Here is an 18,333-nt window from a genome sequence, read left to right on the forward strand (position 1 = left end):
GAGTCCCGCAGCAAAGTGTGCCAGATGTTTAATTCTGGAGAGGACGAGACGTTGGAGCATGTCATGCTGGAGTGTGTGAAGTATGCCAGAGACAGGTATGAGATGATGCAAGTGGAGTTGACTGAGTTAGGGCATAATAGGAACGAAAGAGTGGACTGACTAGAGAAACGAATGAAAGGATGAGTGAGGCGGTGAAGGAGTTTCTGGAAAGAATGTGACGTGCCAGATGTACGGACGATTAAAGTAAAGAATCCTGCTCTCTTTTTCTCTTTTTTCTGTGTGCCTTTCTTTTGTCGTCTACAAGAGCTGCCGATCCAAAGGCCCGGCCCGAGAGAGATCCCGAGTCGCCTGTAGTATCAAGATCAAGATCTCGGCGGGTAAGCGACGTCAACACAGCGAGCAAGAAATGGCGGGCAACTTCTGGCAGAGCGCTCACTAGTAAGTGGCTGTCAAGTAGCTGTGTGTTTCAATTGAGGCTCAGAGGAGTGTTTGGGAGTGATTTGTTGTGGTACATGTGGTGGATGGTGATGGAAGGGAGAGGTGAGGCTTGGAGAGTGTGAGAGTGGCTATCGTCACCACTGTCCCATACCACATCGTTCACTTGTACAATTTGTTAGTGATTACTCACCTTGTAGGGCCTCCAGTTTGCTGCAGCCTTGCAGTCGTTAGTGTCCCCGTCGACAAGGGACACGCCAGCCCATACTTGGAATTGCACCACCAATGGGCGGAAGCAGGACAGCACTTCCCATACTCTTCAAGTAAACCCTCAGGCGCTATAGGCCACAACATAGAAAAAAAAAAAAAAAATCCTCCTCCTGTTCTAATCTCCTATTCCACTCATCTTCTATGATGACTGTTGTGGAGCCTATTAACCTGGCTCCCTCTCCCCTTCATATCTAACACATTCAACCAGGAAGTGCTGTACAGTCTCCCTCTCACCTCTTCAACTGTCACATCCCTGCTCCAGCTCATCCCTATTCTTGGCTTTCACCTCCAGTATCCCTGTTCTTGCCTTCACTAGCAGCTTGCTACCCCAGTCTCCTACATGATCATGGAGTGCCTCAGGTCTCTCCTTCCACTTGTACCACTTTATTGTGGACTTTGTTTCCATCCCTGCCTGCCATCTAACTGCACCACCTTTTCTTCACCTCTCTGTGTCCTGTCTTCCAATTACAATGGGAATGTGCTGGTCTGGCATTGCTAAGGTCGGCAGATCAACTCTCACTCGGACTGGTGAGTTGAAGCTGTTTACGGGAGATTACTGTTGTGGTTGGGGCACACTTTGCCAGTGTGGGGAATTGGGTTCACCTGGCAGACATTTTAGAGAGCATCAGATGTGATGGATACCAGAACTAACACCAAACCACTTTAACTTCATTTGATGGCATGAGGCTTTGATATTATGTGTATTGTTCATTTGCTAACTCTCAATAGTCTATTTGGAGTTTTTGCTCGACCATAGAATCTGTGATGTGACTCATGTTTTTCTGGTGAAAAATGTTGTGAATTGATTGATGGTATGTGTTATTTCCTTCAGAAATGAGTCTTAATTCAAAAGATATTCATTTGCAATGGCAATTACATATGCCATCATCACCAGAAAAACGTGAGTCACCTCACAGATTTGTTGATTGGATGAAACAGTAAATTGACCCTCTTAATTAATGATAAGTCTGTCCTCAGCCATCCTCATTCCCAAGTCATTTGAAGAAGAAGCTTGGGAAGATGGTGGGAAAGCAAGGTGTTTGGCTGGGGGAAGCCAAATTTGTACATTGATTAAAAATGTAACTGATAGTGCATTGTGGTATGTGTGTGTGTAATTCACCTCGATTGCCTGCTGGTCACCCAGCCAGTCTTCCCCATTACGGAGCGAGCTCAGAGCTCATATACCGATCTTCGGGTAGGACTGAGACCACAACACACTCCACACACCGGAAAAGCGAGGCCACAACCCCTCCAGTTACATCCCGTACCTATTTACTGCTAGGTGAACAGGGGCCATGCATTAAGAGGCTTACCCATTTGCCTCGCCGCGCCGGGACTCGATTGTGAGTCGAGCGTGCTAACCACTACACTACGTGGTGTGTGTGTGTACTGAATGAGCTTCAGTGGCCAGTCTTGCCACCACTTGTACTGATGAGAATTGCAGCCACTTGTACTTGTTGATTCTTGCTGCTTGCCTCTTGTTCTGGGTGTTGATGTAGGTAGCTGTGGCTGGAGATGAATGGTGGAGGCGAGCGGGTATTTGGTGGATGATCGGAGTGCTACAAATTGTGAGGATTTGAATAAACACTTTGGATGTACTTTGGTTGTATTTTTGAGGTAGTACAGCATTTGGATATACAACTGACAATAGATAACTTGAGTGAGTGTGATGAAGTGATGAGAGTGAGTGGTAAGAGTGTGAGTACTGAGCCTTGCCAGAGTGAGCGACAATATGATAAGTAAGTGAGAGTGAGTGTGGTGCAAATGAGGAAAGATGAGAGAGGAGCATATTTAAGTGAATGAAGTGGATCAAAAGACAAGAAACAAGGAATTGAGGATAGCCAATGAGAGAGCTAAGGTAGACATGTTTAGACCCACGAGAAGCAGAAAGAATTGACCCATGAGGTGTCAGAGCTTGGCCATTCAAGACAGGTCACTGAGGGAGAAGCAGTGTGACCTGGGGTGAGGTCCTTAGGAAAGCCAAGGCATCCAGGCAGGAGAGAGGAAGGAGCAGTGAGTTATTTTTAGGAGTACACATGTGGATAGACAGAGAAGAGAACATGTGGTGATTTGTGATAAAGGAAGAATAATGTATAATAAGGAATGATGATGACTGATACAGTGTGTGTGTGTGTGTGTGTGTGTGTGTGTGTGTGTGTGTGTGTGTGTGTGTGTGTATTTACCTAGTTGTAGTTTTACAGGGCCTGGGCTTTATGCTCGTGTGGTCCCGTCTCCATATCTACACTTATCCAATTTTTCTTTAAAACTATGCACACTCTTTGCTGACACCACTTCCTCACTCAAACTGTTCCAAGTCTCAACACATCTTTATGGAAACTAAATTTTTAACATCTCTCAGACATCGTCCCTTCCTTAGTTTCTTACTATGCGATCTTGTGCTTCTAAAGTCATATTCTTCTCTCAGGATCAGTTTCTCATTATCCACTTCATTCCATTAATCAATTTATAAACTTGTATCAGATCCCCTCTCTCTCTTCTCTGTTCCAGGGTTGGTAGATCCATAGCCTTTAGTCTCTCCTCATATGTCATCCTTTTAAATTCTGTAACCATTCTTGTAGCCAATTTCCTTATGTGTTTCTTTTTATGGGGGGTCCACACAACTCCTGCATATTCCAATCTAGGTCTTATTTTAGTACTTATGAATTTCTTCATAATTTCTTTGTCCATATAGTGAAATGCTAATCCAATATTCCTTAGCAAATTATATGTCTCTCTGAAAATTCTATCAATGTGACTTACTGGTTGATTGTTTTCTTCCATTGTCACTCCCAAGTCCTTTTCCTTTTTTACTTTTTCTAGTTCTACTCCATCTCCCATCTTATAGATTCCCACTGGTCATCTTTTACTTTTTCCCATTTCCATGACTTTTGTCCATTTCCATGGCTTTTGTCCACATTGAATTCCATCTCCCATTTTTTACTCCATTTCCAGATCTTGTTTAAGTCTTCCTGTAGTATTTCACAATCCTCTTTTTGTTTAATGACTCTGCACAGTTTTGCATCGTCCGCAAACAGATTTATGTAGCTGTTCACTCCCTCTGGCCTGTCGTTTATATATACAAGAAAAAGTATTGGTGCCAATATTGACCCCTGTGGCACTCCGCTGTCTACTGTTCTCCACTTGGACTTCATATCTTTAACTATCATCCTTATTTCTCTCCCCCTTAAGTAATTCTTCATCCATCTCAATGTGCTTCCTTTTTAAGCCACCCTTCTCCTCTGACTTCCATAGTAATCTTTCATGTGGCACTTTATCAAACGCCTTTTTTAGATCTAAATAAATACAGTCAATCCATCCCTCTCTCTCTTGTACTTTATCAACTATTCTAGAGTAGAAACTCAATAAATTTGTTACACATGACCAACCTTTTCTAAAACCAAATTGGCTATTTGATAATAATTTGTTGTCTTCAAGAAACTCAATCCATTGCTTCTTTATTACTTTTTCACACATCTTGCATATTATTACACTAGTTAGTGATACCGGTCTGTAATTTAAAGGTTCTTCCTTCCTTCCGCTCTTATATATGGGAACCACCTCAGCTCTTTTCCACTCCACTGTCACTGTTCCATTTTCAATTGAGCATTTTTTGATGTTGTATATTGGACTTGCTAGTTCTTCCCTACATTCTTTCAGTAATCTGACTGAGACTTCATCCGGTCCCATTGCCTTTACCTCATCTAGTTCTGTCATCAACTTTTTTATTTTAAGCTTGGTTACTTTAATCTCTTTCATATAGACAGTCTCTCTATTACCCTGTGGTCTTTCAAATTTGGATTCCTTAGTAAAGACCTCATGAAATTTACTATTTAACAGTTCTGCCATACTTTTTGGGTCTTCCACCATTCCGTTTTCTCCTTTTAAGCTTTCTATTGTTTCTTTTTGTCTTATTTTTTGTAGTCTCTCTAATTTTCTTATGTGTTTCTTTTTATGGGGAGTCCACACAAGCCCTGCATATTCCAATCTAGGTCTTATTTTAGTACTTATCAATTTCTTCATCATTTCCTTGTCCATATAGTGAAATGCTACTCCAATATTCCTTAGCAAATTATACGTCTCTCTGAAAATTCTATCAATATGGCTAACCGGTTGATTATTTTCTTCCATTGTCACTCCCAAGTCCTTTTCCTTTTTTACTTTTTCTAGTTCTACTCCATCTCCCATCTTATAGATTTCCAATGGTCGTCTTTCACTTTTCCCATTTTCATGACATGGCTTTTGTCCACATTGAATTCCATCTCCCATTTTTTGCTCCATTTCCAGATCTTGTTTAAGTCTTCCTGTAGTATTTCACAATCCTCTTTTTGTTTAATGACTCTGCACAGTTTCGCATCGTCCGCAAACAGATTTATGTAGCTGTTCACTCCCTCTGGCATGTCTTTATATATATACGAGAAAAGTATTGGTGCCAATACTGACCCTGTGGCACTCCGCTGTCTACTGTTCTCCACTTGGACTTCATATCTTTAACTATCGTCCTTATTTCTCTCCTCCTTAATAATTCTTCATCCATCTCAATGTGCTTCCTATTAAGCCACCCTTCTCCTCTAACTTCCATAGTAATCTTTCATGTGGCACTTTATCAAATGCCTTTTTTAGATCTAAATAAATACAGTCAACCCATCCCTCTCTCTCTTGTACTTTATCAACTATTCTAGAGTAGAAACTCAATAAATTTGTCACACATGACCGACCTTTTCTAAAACCAAATTGGCTATTTGATAATATTTTGTTGTCTTCAAGAAACTCAATCCATTGCTTCTTTATTACTTTTTCACACATCTTGCATATTACACTAGTTAGTGATACCGGTCTGTAATTTAAAGGTTCTTCCTTCCTTCCGCTCTTATATATGGGAACCACCTCAGCTCTTTTCCACTCCACTGGCACTGTTCCATTTTTAATTGAGCATTTTATGATGTTGTATATTGGACTTGCTAGTTCTTCCCTACATTCTTTCAGTATTCTGCCTGAGACTTCATCCGGTCCCATTGCCTTTTCCTCATCCAATTCCGTCATCAACTTTTTTATTTCAAGCTTGGTTACTTTAATCTCTTTCATATAGACAGTCTCTATTACCCTGTGGTCTTTCAAATTTGGATTCCTTAGTAAAGACCTCATGAAATTTACTATTTAACAGTTCTGCCATACTTTTTGGGTCTTCCACCATTCCGTTCTCTCCTTTTAACCTTTCTATTGTTTCTTTTTGTTTTATTTTTCCATTTATGAATCTGTAGAACAATTTTGGTTGTTCCTTACATTTTTCGACAATGTCCTTTTCACAGTTCCTTTCTTCTTCCTTTCTCACCTTAGCATATTCATTTCATGCTGTTTTGAAGTTTACCTTATTTTCTGGATTTCTGTTTCTTCTCCACCTTTTCCATGCTCCATCTCGTTTCTCCTTTGCCCTAGCACATCTTGCATTAAACCAATCTTTCTTTCCTTCTTCTTTAGGTCTATATTTCGGGACATATTCCCTGACTCCTGGTTTGTATATTTCCAAATATAAGTTATATTTCTCTTGAACCGTTAATGAGTTTTCCATCTCCTCCCAGTTTACGTTTTTAAAATAGTTCTTGAGATTCTCAACATCAGCATTTCTGTAATTTAATCGGTCTCCTTTGTATGATTCATCTCTATCTTCCTTTCCTTCTTCTATATCCATTTCTAATATTATATTGTCACTCTTTTCCAATGGGCACTTATATCTTATATCATCGTTAATTTGTATATCCCTTGTGAAAACTAGGTCCAATCTCGCCGGCTCATCGTTTCCTCTGAATCTTGTGTTTTCCTTTACTCTTTGGACCATCAAATTATCTATCATTAGGTTCAGGAATCTATCTCCCCAGGCATCTTCCCCCATACCACTTGCATAATTTTCCCAGTCCACCTCCTTACAGTTGAAATCTCCTACCAATATCACTTTTCTCCTTTCTTTAATGATTCTTATAAGACTCCTTATTGTGTCATTTATCATGTCTTTATATTCTTGGTTAATCCATGAGTTTGTTTTTGGTGGTACATATGTTCCAATGATTGTTAACTCCTTTTTATTAATATGTACCTTAACATACAGTATTTCTGATTTTCCTTCCCCAAATTCCACTTGATTTACCTCTATCTCCTTCCTTAACATCATCATAACTCCTCCTCCTCCTTTACCCACTCTGTCTCTCCTCCATATATTATACCATTTATCTATGTCTATTTTTATTGCCTCATCTGGTTCTTCTTTCTTTATGTAATCTCTTAATTCTAATTTACTAGATAAAATCCCATCTATGTTTGTATACATCATTTTTAATCTCTTGTTCTTATCATTTTTAGTTAAACTTGCTCCATTTTTTTCTCTTCTTTCTCTTTTATATACCATTTCCTTATCCTGTCTCCTATAATTCTCCAAAAAATGCCGCCTTCTCCTCCTCTGACCTTTCATTATTTTTTTCTCTTGCTTCTGCCACCAGTACGTTGTGTCTCTTCCTTTCCTCCTCGTTTCTATTTTTCTTTATTTATATATATATATATATATATATATATATATATATATATATATATATATATATATATATATATATATATATATATATATATATATATATATATATATATATATATATATATATATATATATATATATATATATATATATATATATATATATATCTTTGCAACCTTCTGCTTCTCTGAGTTTTGTTTTTCTATATAGTACTTCTGCTGCTGCTTGTGATTTTAGTAATATCTTAATTGGTCTCATTGTTCCTTCTTGATATGGTGTGTGTGTAACTCACTGTTTGATCTGCTGCAGTTTCTGACGAGACAGCCAGACGTTACCCTACGGAACGAGCTCAGAGCTCATTGTTTCCGATCTTGGGATAGGTCTGAGACCAGGCACACACCACACACCGGGACAACAAGGTCACAACTCCTCGATTTACATCCCGTACCTACTCACTGCTAGGTGAACAGGGGTTACACGTGAAAGGACACACACCCAAATATCTCCACCCGGCCGGGGAATCGAACCCCAGTCATCTGGCTTGTGAAGCCAGCGCTCTAACCACTGAGCTACTGGGTGTGTGTGTGTGTGTGTGTGTGTGTGTGTGTGTGTGTGTGTGTGTGTGTGTGTGTGTGTGTGTGTCCTGCAGCCAGCAATGGACCCTGGACAGTGATATAGATAGTAATGCATTGTGGTGTGTGTCCCACAGCCAGCAATGGATCTTGGACAGTCAGGACCTGATCCAGGAGCGGCGGCCGGACCTGGAGCTGCTCACCGAGGAGGAGTACCACAAGATTATGATATTCTTCACTAATTGTGAGTATTTTTTATTATTGCCAGGAGCATTGTCATCATTTTTATGAGTTATCAATGTTGTTGTTGTTATTATTATTATTATTATTATTATTATTATTATTATTATTATTATTATTATTATTATTACTACTACTACTACTACTACTACTACTACTACTACTACTACTACTACTACTACTACTACTATCATTATCATTGTTATTTTAATTTTATTTAAGTGTTTATTGTAATTTATTACTGATTTGTTTTATAACTATATTTATTTTATTCAATTCATTTTATTTATTTATTTGTTATGTTTATTTATTCATTTTGTTTTGTGTGTCAATAAAATATACTCTTATTTGTGTGTGTGTGGGTGTGTGTGTATTTATCTAGTTGTATTTACCAAATTGTATTGTACAGGGTTTGAGCAGGGCTCATAGTGTTCTGTCTCCATATCTCTCTATACGTAATTTCTCTTTAAAGTTATTCACATTATGTTCTGCAAAAACTTCATCATTCAATGCATTCCACTTTTCCATCGTTCTGTGTGGATAACTGCATTTTCTAATATCCTTCACACACTGCCTCTTCCTAATCTTCTTTACATGTCCTCTTATCCTTCTAGCTTCTTCTGTCACCAGCACCAGGTCTTGCTTGTCTATCTTTTCAATGTCATTAACCGTTTTATGCAGTGTTATTAAGTCTCCTCATTCTCTTCTATCTTTTTAGATTGGCAGTCCATTTCTTTGAGCCTTGCTTCATATGTTAGGTCCTTCAGTTCTGGCACCATCTTTGTAGCTATCTTCTGGATTCATTGTAATTTTCTTATCCTTTTTCAAGCTTGGCAACCACACAACTGCTGCATATTCCAACTGTGGACATATCATATTTGTAATAATTTTTTTTTTCATCATATCTTTGCCCAAGTACTGAAATGCCACCCTAATATTAGTTAACATTTTATACAATGATCCAAATATTTTACTTATGTGTTTATGGTGCTCCAAGTTTAAGTTTAACCGCTCCCAGATCTTTACTTCTTTAGTCTTCATTATTTGTTCCTCTCCCATCAGATAGTTTCATACTGGTCTTCTCTTACACTTTCCTAATTCCATTACATGGTATTTCTTGGCATTGAATTCTAACTTCCACTTTCTGCTCCATTCATAAATTTTGTCTATATCTTCCTGCAGTGTGTGTGTGTGTGTGTGTGTGTGTGTGTGTGTGTGTGTGTGTGTGTGTGTGTGTGTGTGTGTGTGTGTGTGTGTGTGTGTGTGTGTGTTGTGTGTGTATTTACCTAGTTGTATGTTACAGGGTTCAAGCAGGGCTCATAGTGACCTGTCTTCATATCTACATTTATCTAACTTCTTAAATTTTGCACACTTTCTGCTGTTACAATCTCTTCACTTAGTCCATTCCAGATGTCTACTGTCCTATGTGGAAAACTGAACTTCATGATAGAGGGAAGTAGGACTAGAAATCATGGCAAGAAGATTAGAAAGCAAGGCTGCAGGTTAGATATAAGAAAATATTTCTTTAGTCATAGGGTGGTAGATTTCTGGAATGCATTGCCAGAGAGGGTTGTAAATAGCACTAGTTTGACAATGTTTAAAAACAGATTAGATAAGCACTTAAATTTATTAGATTTATAATTATGTATAGCGCTGCATGATAGTTTTTATAAGAAATTTACTATAGTTAAACAAGACATGATCCCCATGCATGGGGATCACAGATTGTAGAGGATTTCGCTGCAGGACTTAGCCCTGTTAATGGGCCAAATATTTAGAATTAGTATATAATGTATTGAGTACTTGTAAGTGTATCTTTAAGTACTGATGACGAGGTCGCTGTGCGACTGATACAGGATAACCTAGATGGGCCCTGGTGGCCATTTGTTATCCTATTATTTATGTTATGTTATGTTATGTTATATTGCTATGACACTGACATTTCATGATTTTCTTGGAATGTCCTCTTGTTTGTCTATCTCCCAGCTCCATCAGTGTTACCAGGTCTTATGTATCTATCTTCTCCATTCGGTTTACTAACTTATACATCATTATTAGATCTCCTCTTTCATGTCTATCCTTCAAAATTGGTGGCTCCATCTTCTTCAGTCTTTCTTCATAGGGAAGATTTTTTATTTCAGGGACCATCTTTGTAACAGCCCTTTGTATCCTTTCTAGTTTCTTTATATCTTTCTGCCTATATGGCGACCATACCACTGCTGCATATTCTAGTCTAGATCTTATTGTAGTAGTTAATATCTTTTTCATCATTCTTTTATCCATGTAATTGAATGCTACCCTGATATTCGTTAGTGTCTTGTATGTTGAAGCAAATAATCCATTTATATGTATTTCTGGAGTCAGGGTGTCGTGTGTGTGTGTGTTTGAAATGTGCATTGAATTAGCAATTACTTTTATTTATTTGATTTGATTTGATTCATATATTTACTGTATTTATTATTTCTGTTTATTCTATTTATTCATTTAATTTGAATGTATGTATAAAAACAGTATTGTTGATAACAAATGGTGTATTGATGAAACACTATATTGCATTGGAGACTTAATGTGTGTGTGTGTGTGTGTTTGTGCAGTCATCCAGCAGCTGGGTGAGACATTGAAGCTCCGGCAACAGGTGATAGCCACAGCCACTACCTTCCTCAAGAGGTTCTACGCCCGGAACTCCCTGAGGTGCATTGACCCACTGCTGCTTGCCCCAACCAGCGTCTTCCTCTCCTCCAAGGTGGAAGAGTTTGGCGTCATCTCCAACAGCAGACTCATCTCCACCTGCCAGTCTGTGGGTGAGTGAGTGGCTGGTGTTCTGCTCCTCTAAGAGAGAGAGAGAGAGAGAGAGAGAGAGAGAGAGAGAGAGAGAGAGAGAATCATAGTCCAACTAACCTTAGCATCTTGAGAGAGTAACTTTTGTCCAACCATATCCACTTACTATCCATAGACAAATAAAATTTCATGGACATTCATAAGTAAAGAGAGAGCATGGCCCAGATAAACTTAGCTTCTTGGAGACTAATGCTTCAACTTTGCATTGCAGTTAAAAACAAGTTCTCTTATGCCTACACCACTGAGTTCCCGTATCGCACCAATCACATCCTGGAGTGTGAGTTCTATCTGCTGGAGAGTCTGGACTGCTGCCTCATTGTTTATCAACCCTACAGGTGAGGCAGCAACTTCTACAGCAGTAGTAGTTAGCAGCAGCAACAGTAGTAGTAGTAGTAGTAGTAGTAGTAATAGTAGTAGTAGTATGGAAGAGTTTATGGTAGTAGAAATGGTGTGTAGCAGTGGGGAGGGTACTAATAACATTTAAAACCCACCAAATGTTAAAAGATACATAATTTATCCTGTTCTATTTCTCAGGAGTATAATAAGAAAAGAATTATGACAATGTTGTGAGACAAACTGTTTTGAGAGTTTATGTGTTGTGAGGAAAGGATTAAGTGTATATGGTAGAATGTTAAAGATAACAAAGTATGGTATAGATGAATAACATGCACTAATGTATCTCAGGAGTTTGATTATGAGTTAATGAGAAATTTTGGCTGTGATCACTTAATTGTTTTGAGTAGCATGGTAACTTTTTGAGTCTTGTTGGTGCAGGCCACTGGTGCAGTACATGCAGGACCTGGGAGGGGAGGGTGAGGTGCTGCAGCTGGCCTGGCGCATTGTCAATGACAGCCTCAGGACAGATGTGTGTCTGCTCTTCCCACCCTACGAGATTGCCCTTGGTGAGTGTTGAAAAGACCTGTGGGGATGTGGTGGTTTGTGTCAGGTTAGGCTTTGACTTACTATTGCTATCTTGGCTCAGCATTGATGGCTTCCTCTTGTATTAATGCTTTGCTTTTCTCCTCTCTTACTCTTCCTTCTTTCCATCTCCATGTCTCTTAAAAACCTTGATTTCATTTGCATTCTCATTATATTACTTTGCAATTATTATTATTAATATTATTATTAATATTATTATTATTGTTGTTGTTGTTGTTGTTGTTGTTATTATTATTATTATTATTATTATTATTATTATTATTATTATTATTATTATTATTATTATTATTATTATTGTTGTTGTTGTTATCCCATTTGTGGGTCCCTGCACTACTTGTCCCTCTCTCATCCTTGCCCTACCTTATCTGTTTATCTACCTACCTAAACCACCTACTCACCTACCCACCTACCCATTTAGCTACTTGCCTTCCTAGCCTCCTTCTCATTTTACCACTCTATCTACTAACCTGCCTGCCAAATCTAACTTACGCTAGCCTACCAACTTGCCTTGTACAGCCTGCATCCACATGGCATGTGTGGTGCACCAGAAGGACTGCAAGCAATGGTTTGCTGAGCTCAACACTGATTTGGATCGCATCATGGAGATCACACGCTACATTCTCAACCTGTACGAGCTCTGGAAGACATATGATGAGCGCAAGGAGATCCAGGCTCTGCTGCAGAAGATGCCCAAGCCCAACACACAGCCAGTGCCTCGGTGATCAGAGCCCAGCCTCTACAGGATGTGTGAGGGGCCAGCAGGGGCTGCAGGGATGGCTGCTGGGGTGGGGGTGGGGGGCCTGCAAGCAGCCATGTGTGATGCACAGCCCCAGATGCAGCAGCAGTGCTTCCTGGCTGCTGCTGCTGCAGCTGCAGCTGCTGTTGCAGCTATGTCAGAGCAAGAAGGGAATTAAAGGGGGGGAGGGAGGGAAGGGAAGAGTGTAAAGAAATAATGTTGTGACATGAGTCAGTGAAGAGGGAACAATGGAAGAGAAGTGTTGTTTACCGAGTATTGTGTTCAGATTGTAGAGACAGACTAGGACAGTGTTGTGGTTTGAGGGACAGCAGCACACACAGGGCAGGGAAATGTAGAGTCTGATGGCTAGAAGATGTCTATAAGTCAGGGCTGGAAGGCAGGTCCCCATTGTAGTGGAGCAAGGTACATGTGCTTAGTAGGTAGACCTATCAGGATTATGCCAAAACAAACTGAAGGTCAATAACAGAAAAGATCTTGCTTCATGAAGTATTGAACCATTAAGGCTGAATATAGACAAAACTTGGTACCTCATTGATGTGGTGAGTTAGGAAAATAAGACAATGTCTCTACACCACACTTAGGTGTCTTGGGACACCTCAAGGCACCTCAGGGCTGCTGCTGCTCCTGGTTGTGGGTGCAGCATCGGCCAGCCAGCCAGCCAGTGAGTAGTGGTGACTTGTTTCTTGTGAATCTGAAAACAACAAGCCATCTGCATTTCATTCTGTCTCCATTTCCTGTCATTCCTTAAATAACTTTACTAGTGAAAGGTGCACACCAACAGTGAGGAAATTGCTGCAGATTTTGTAGTAGTGTTAGTCTTTTATTTTTAGTGAGTTTTCAATGTGCATTAGTGACATTTAATCCTGAGAGTGGTGTTTCTATGGAAAGAATTCACAGGAAGGTGCAAATTATTTTCACCAATCTGTAGTTTGAATATTTTCATAAGTGGAACATGCTGTCATTGTGAACATCTCCAAATGATCCAGTTGTACAACTACTGCTGATTGCAATGTTATGAACAAAGACTTTGGAAGGTCAGCTGATAGCTGATAGTTTTCTATTATCACATTGTTCATGTGATCAGCGATGTGTGAACCTCAACTTGTGTTGCCTGTAGTGTTGGTCACTATCAAGGCAAACCTTGGTTGTCTTTCAGTTCCACAACTTTTGAGTGAAGTGAAGATGAAATGGGCATGAGTGACACACACACACACACACACACACACACACACACACACACACACACACACACACACACACACACACACACACACACACACACACACACACACACACACACACACACACACACACACACACACACACACACACACACACACACACACACACACACACACACACACACACACACATACAAAAAATACAAAAAAAACATACACATAATACACATAAAAACACATACACACATAACACACACACACACCACATGACACACACACACACACACACACACACACACACACACACACACACACACACACACACACACACACACACACACACACACACACACACACACACAAATAAGACCTAGATTGGAATATGCAGGAATATGTGTGGACCCCATAAAAGAAACACATAAGAAAATTAGAGAGACTACAAAAATGGCTACAAGAATGGTTCCAGAATTTAAAGGGATGGCATATGAGGAGAGACTAAAGGCAATGGATCTACCAACCTTGGAGCAGAGAGAGAGAGAGGATCTGATACAAGTTTATGAATTGATTAATGGAATGGATGAAGTGGATAATGAGAAACTGATCCTGAGAGAAGAATATGACTTTAGAAGCACAAGATTGCATAGTAAGAAACTAAGGAAGGGACGATGTCTGAGAGATGTTAAAAAATTTAGTTTCCCGCAAAGATGTGTTGAGACTTGGAACAGTTTGAGTGAGGAAGTGGTATCAGCAAAGAGTGTACATAGTTTTAAAGAAAAATTGGATAAGTGTAGATATGGAGACGGGACCACACGAGCATAAAGCCCAGGCCCTGTAAAACTACAACTAGGTAAATACACACACACACACACATGACATGCCAGAGGGAGTGAACAGCTACATAAATCTGTTTGCGGATGATGCGAAACTGTGCAGAGTCATTAAACAAAAAAGAGGATTGTGAAATACTACAGGAAGACTTAAACAAGATCTGGAAATGGAGCAAAAAATGGGAGATGGAATTCAATGTGGACATAAGCCATGTCATGAAAATGGGAAAAGTGAAAGACGACCAGTGGGAATCTATAAGATGGGAGATGGAGTAGAACTAGAAAAAGTAAAAAAGGAAAAGGACTTGGGAGTGACAATGGAAGAAAATAATCAACCGGTAAGCCATATTGATAGAATTTTCAGAGAGACGTATAATTTGCTAAGGAATATTGGAGTAGCATTTCACTATATGGACAAGGAAATGATGAAGAAATTGATAAGTACTAAAATAAGACCTAGATTGGAATATGCAGGACTTGTGTGGACTCCCCATAAAAAGAAACACATAAGAAAATTAGAGAGACTACAAAAATGGCTACAAGAATGGTTCCAGAATTTAAAGGGATGGCATATGAGGAGAGACTAAAGGCAATGGATCTACCAACCTTGGAGCAGAGAAGAGAGAGAGGGGATCTGATACAAGTTTATAAATTGATTAATGGAATGGATGAAGTGGATAATGAGAAACTGATCCTGAGAGAAGAATATGACTTTAGAAGCACAAGATCGCATAGTAAGAAACTAAGGAAGGGACGATGTCTGAGAGATGTTAAAAAATTTAGTTTCCCACAAAGATGTGTTGAGACATGGAACAGTTTGAGTGAGGAAGTGGTGTCACAAAGAGTGTACATAGTTTTAAAGAAAAATTGGATAAGTGTAGATATGGAGACGGGACCACACGAGCATAAAGCCCAGGCCCTGTAAAACTACAACTAGGTAAATACAACTAGGTACACACATTGAGACGTGGAACAGTTTGAATGAAGTAGTGGTGTCTGCAACGAGTGTGCATACTTTTAAAGTAAGACTGGATAAGTGTAGATATGGAGACGGGGCCACATGAGCATAAAGCCCAGGCCCTGTAAAACTACAACTAGGTAAATACACACACACACACACACACACACACACACACACACACACACACACACACACACACACACACACACACACACACACATTGTGATGTCAGCAACAAGTATGCATAGTTTTAAAGAAAAATTGGATAAGTGTAAATTTGGAGACATGGCCACATGAGCATAAAGCCCAGGCCCTGTAAAACTACAACTAGGTAAATACACAAGCGGAGCACAGCCATCGAGCAGGCCACACGCATCTGAGCAGCTCGCAGAGATTACTACAAAAGGAGTTGGACTCAGGCCTAGACGTATGTACAGGGGGAGAGGGGGCCATAGGTTCTCCTATCTCCAAATTAAATAAGTGTTAGAACACATATAAGGAATGAATAACGAGAGAGAGATGGAATCAAGTAGCGCTGCCAGGCATATGGTGGAACCAAAACATACACTAAGTGATAACCAATGCTTTATAGAAACCCTGTTGGTTTAAGAAAACTGACTGATGATACTATGGAAATGGATTTCTCGGGTTTCAGGGAAGAATGAGGTAATATGAGAAGGCTTGTTAATGTAGAAAGAGAATTAAGATGTATGAAAGAGGTGATGTCCAGTCTCATGGACAAACAAGACTGACTGGGAACAAAGAACACAGACCTGAAATTGAGAGTAGCTGAATGTGAGAAAATCAGTACAATAAACCAGGAATTGAAAAAGGAGATTCAGGAAATAAGGAAGCAAAATGAGGTGCTAAAAACCATATGCCAAAATTATGAAAGCTCTTTAACCCTTAAAGTACGGGGGGTTGATTTACTTTCCGTCTGTTACAGCGGGGAAAAATCACACCTGTCAAAAATGCTAAAAATATTTTTCCTTATAAAAGCATATTTCTTTGTGTTATTCTGAGTACAATGATGTAGTTTTCAACATGTTATGACCTCTCACACCAAAGTTATTGCATATCAAAAAATTTCCCCTAACCCATGGCAGAACCCGCCACTAAGAAATACCCCCCAAGCTTCGATAACACCGCTCTCTCTCTCTCTCTCTCTCTCTCTCTCTCTCTCTCTCTCTCTCTCTCTCTCTCTCTCTCTCTCTCTCTCTCTCTCTCTCTCTCTCTCTCTCTCTCTCTCTCTCCATTCGGGCATTTGAATTTGATGTAAAAATAGGAACTTTTGCACTTTCATGTCAAGAAAATGTGAGGTCAGATATATGAAATGATGTGCAAAACAGGAAAAGAAAAAGAAACCACATATTACAAATATTGTAGATTTCTATAATAATTGGAATCTGGCAACTCTTATTAGCAATGGGATTCACATGACTTGGCTGACAAGCACAGTCCTGTAGATGGGATAGGAACAAATAATGAAGACTAAAGAGGAAAAAGATCTTGGAGTGATCATACTAGAAAATCTGAGCCCTGATAAACACATAAGCAAGATTTGAACTATCATATAAGATGTTGACTAATATAAGAGTGGCATTTCATTACATGGATAAAGATATGATGAAAAAAATCATCACAAGCATGATACGCCCAAGGCTGGAATATGCAGCAGGTATGGTCTCCGAACTCTAAAAAGGATTTAAGAAAATTGGAAAGAATACAGAAGATTGCTACAGGAATGGTGCCAGAATTAAAGGACCTCACATATGAAGAACGGTTGAAGGAAATGGGACTGCCAACCTTACAAGATAGAAGAGAATGGGGGGACCCAATAACAATGTATAAGATAGTAAATGATATTGAAAAGATAGACAAAGAAGACCTGGTACTGTTGACGGAAGAAGATGGAAGGACAAGAAGACATGAAAAGAAGATCAGGATGAGGCAGTGTGTGGGTATTGGAAAATACAGTTTTCCACACAGAAAGGTGGAAAAATGGAATGCATTGGATAATGGAATTGTCACAGCACATTGTGTGCATAACTTTAAGGAAAAACTAGTTAAATGGAGATATGGAGACAGGACACTATGACCCCGCTCGATCCTTGTACAATACAACTAGGTAAACACACACACACACACACACACACGACCCGGTAGCTCAGTGGTTAGAGCGCTGGCTTCACAAGCCAGAGGACCGGGGTTCAATTCCCCGGCCGGGTGGAGATATTTGGGTGTGTCTCCTTTCACGTGTAGCCCCTGTTCACCTAGCAGTGAGTAGGTACGGGATGTAAATCAAGGAGTTGTGACCTTGTTGTCCTGGTGTGTGGTGTGTGCCTGGTCTCAGGCCTATCCGAAGATCGGAAATAATGAGTTCTGAGCTCGTTCCGTAGGGTAACGTCTGGCTGTCTCGTCAGAGACTGCAGCAGATCAAACAGTGAATTACACACACATCTGAGAGATGTTAAAAAATATAGTTTCCTGCAAAGATGTGTTGAGACGTGGAACAGTTTGAGTGAAGAAGTGGTGTCAGCAACGAGTGTGCATAGTGTATGCTCCTGTATTTCCTTCCAGCCCAGGTATGGCTGATACAATGCAAGATATTGTCTCTTCCTCTTGAATCAGTTTCCAATCCCCTTAAAAGATTGAAGATTGGAGGTAGGAGGTAAGGGGTGTAAAACAGATTAAGGTTTAAGGCCCCATCAAATAGCTGGGAAGGTGCCCAAACTTGAACTCAGCAACAGGCTATAGCTCTTGCTGAAGAGACTTGTTGATGTGTAATAATAA

General features: G+C 39.7%; 1 protein-coding gene across 1 annotated transcript; it reads left to right on the top strand.

Moving 5' to 3' along the window:
- LOC123512093 (cyclin-C-like) lies at positions 1-13,868 on the top strand. Its single transcript, XM_045268301.1, has 6 exons — positions 1-438; positions 7,935-8,041; positions 10,632-10,838; positions 11,087-11,210; positions 11,650-11,777; positions 12,331-13,868. Exons 1-6 carry the CDS (start codon positions 407-409, stop codon positions 12,534-12,536), a joined length of 804 nt encoding a protein of 267 aa, XP_045124236.1. The 5' UTR covers positions 1-406; the 3' UTR covers positions 12,537-13,868.
- The last annotated feature ends 4,465 nt before the right edge of the window (positions 13,869-18,333 follow it).

The sequence above is a fragment of the Portunus trituberculatus genome, chromosome 32, assembly GCF_017591435.1.
Source record: "Portunus trituberculatus isolate SZX2019 chromosome 32, ASM1759143v1, whole genome shotgun sequence".
In the NCBI taxonomy this organism is placed as follows: Eukaryota; Metazoa; Arthropoda; class Malacostraca; order Decapoda; family Portunidae; genus Portunus; species Portunus trituberculatus.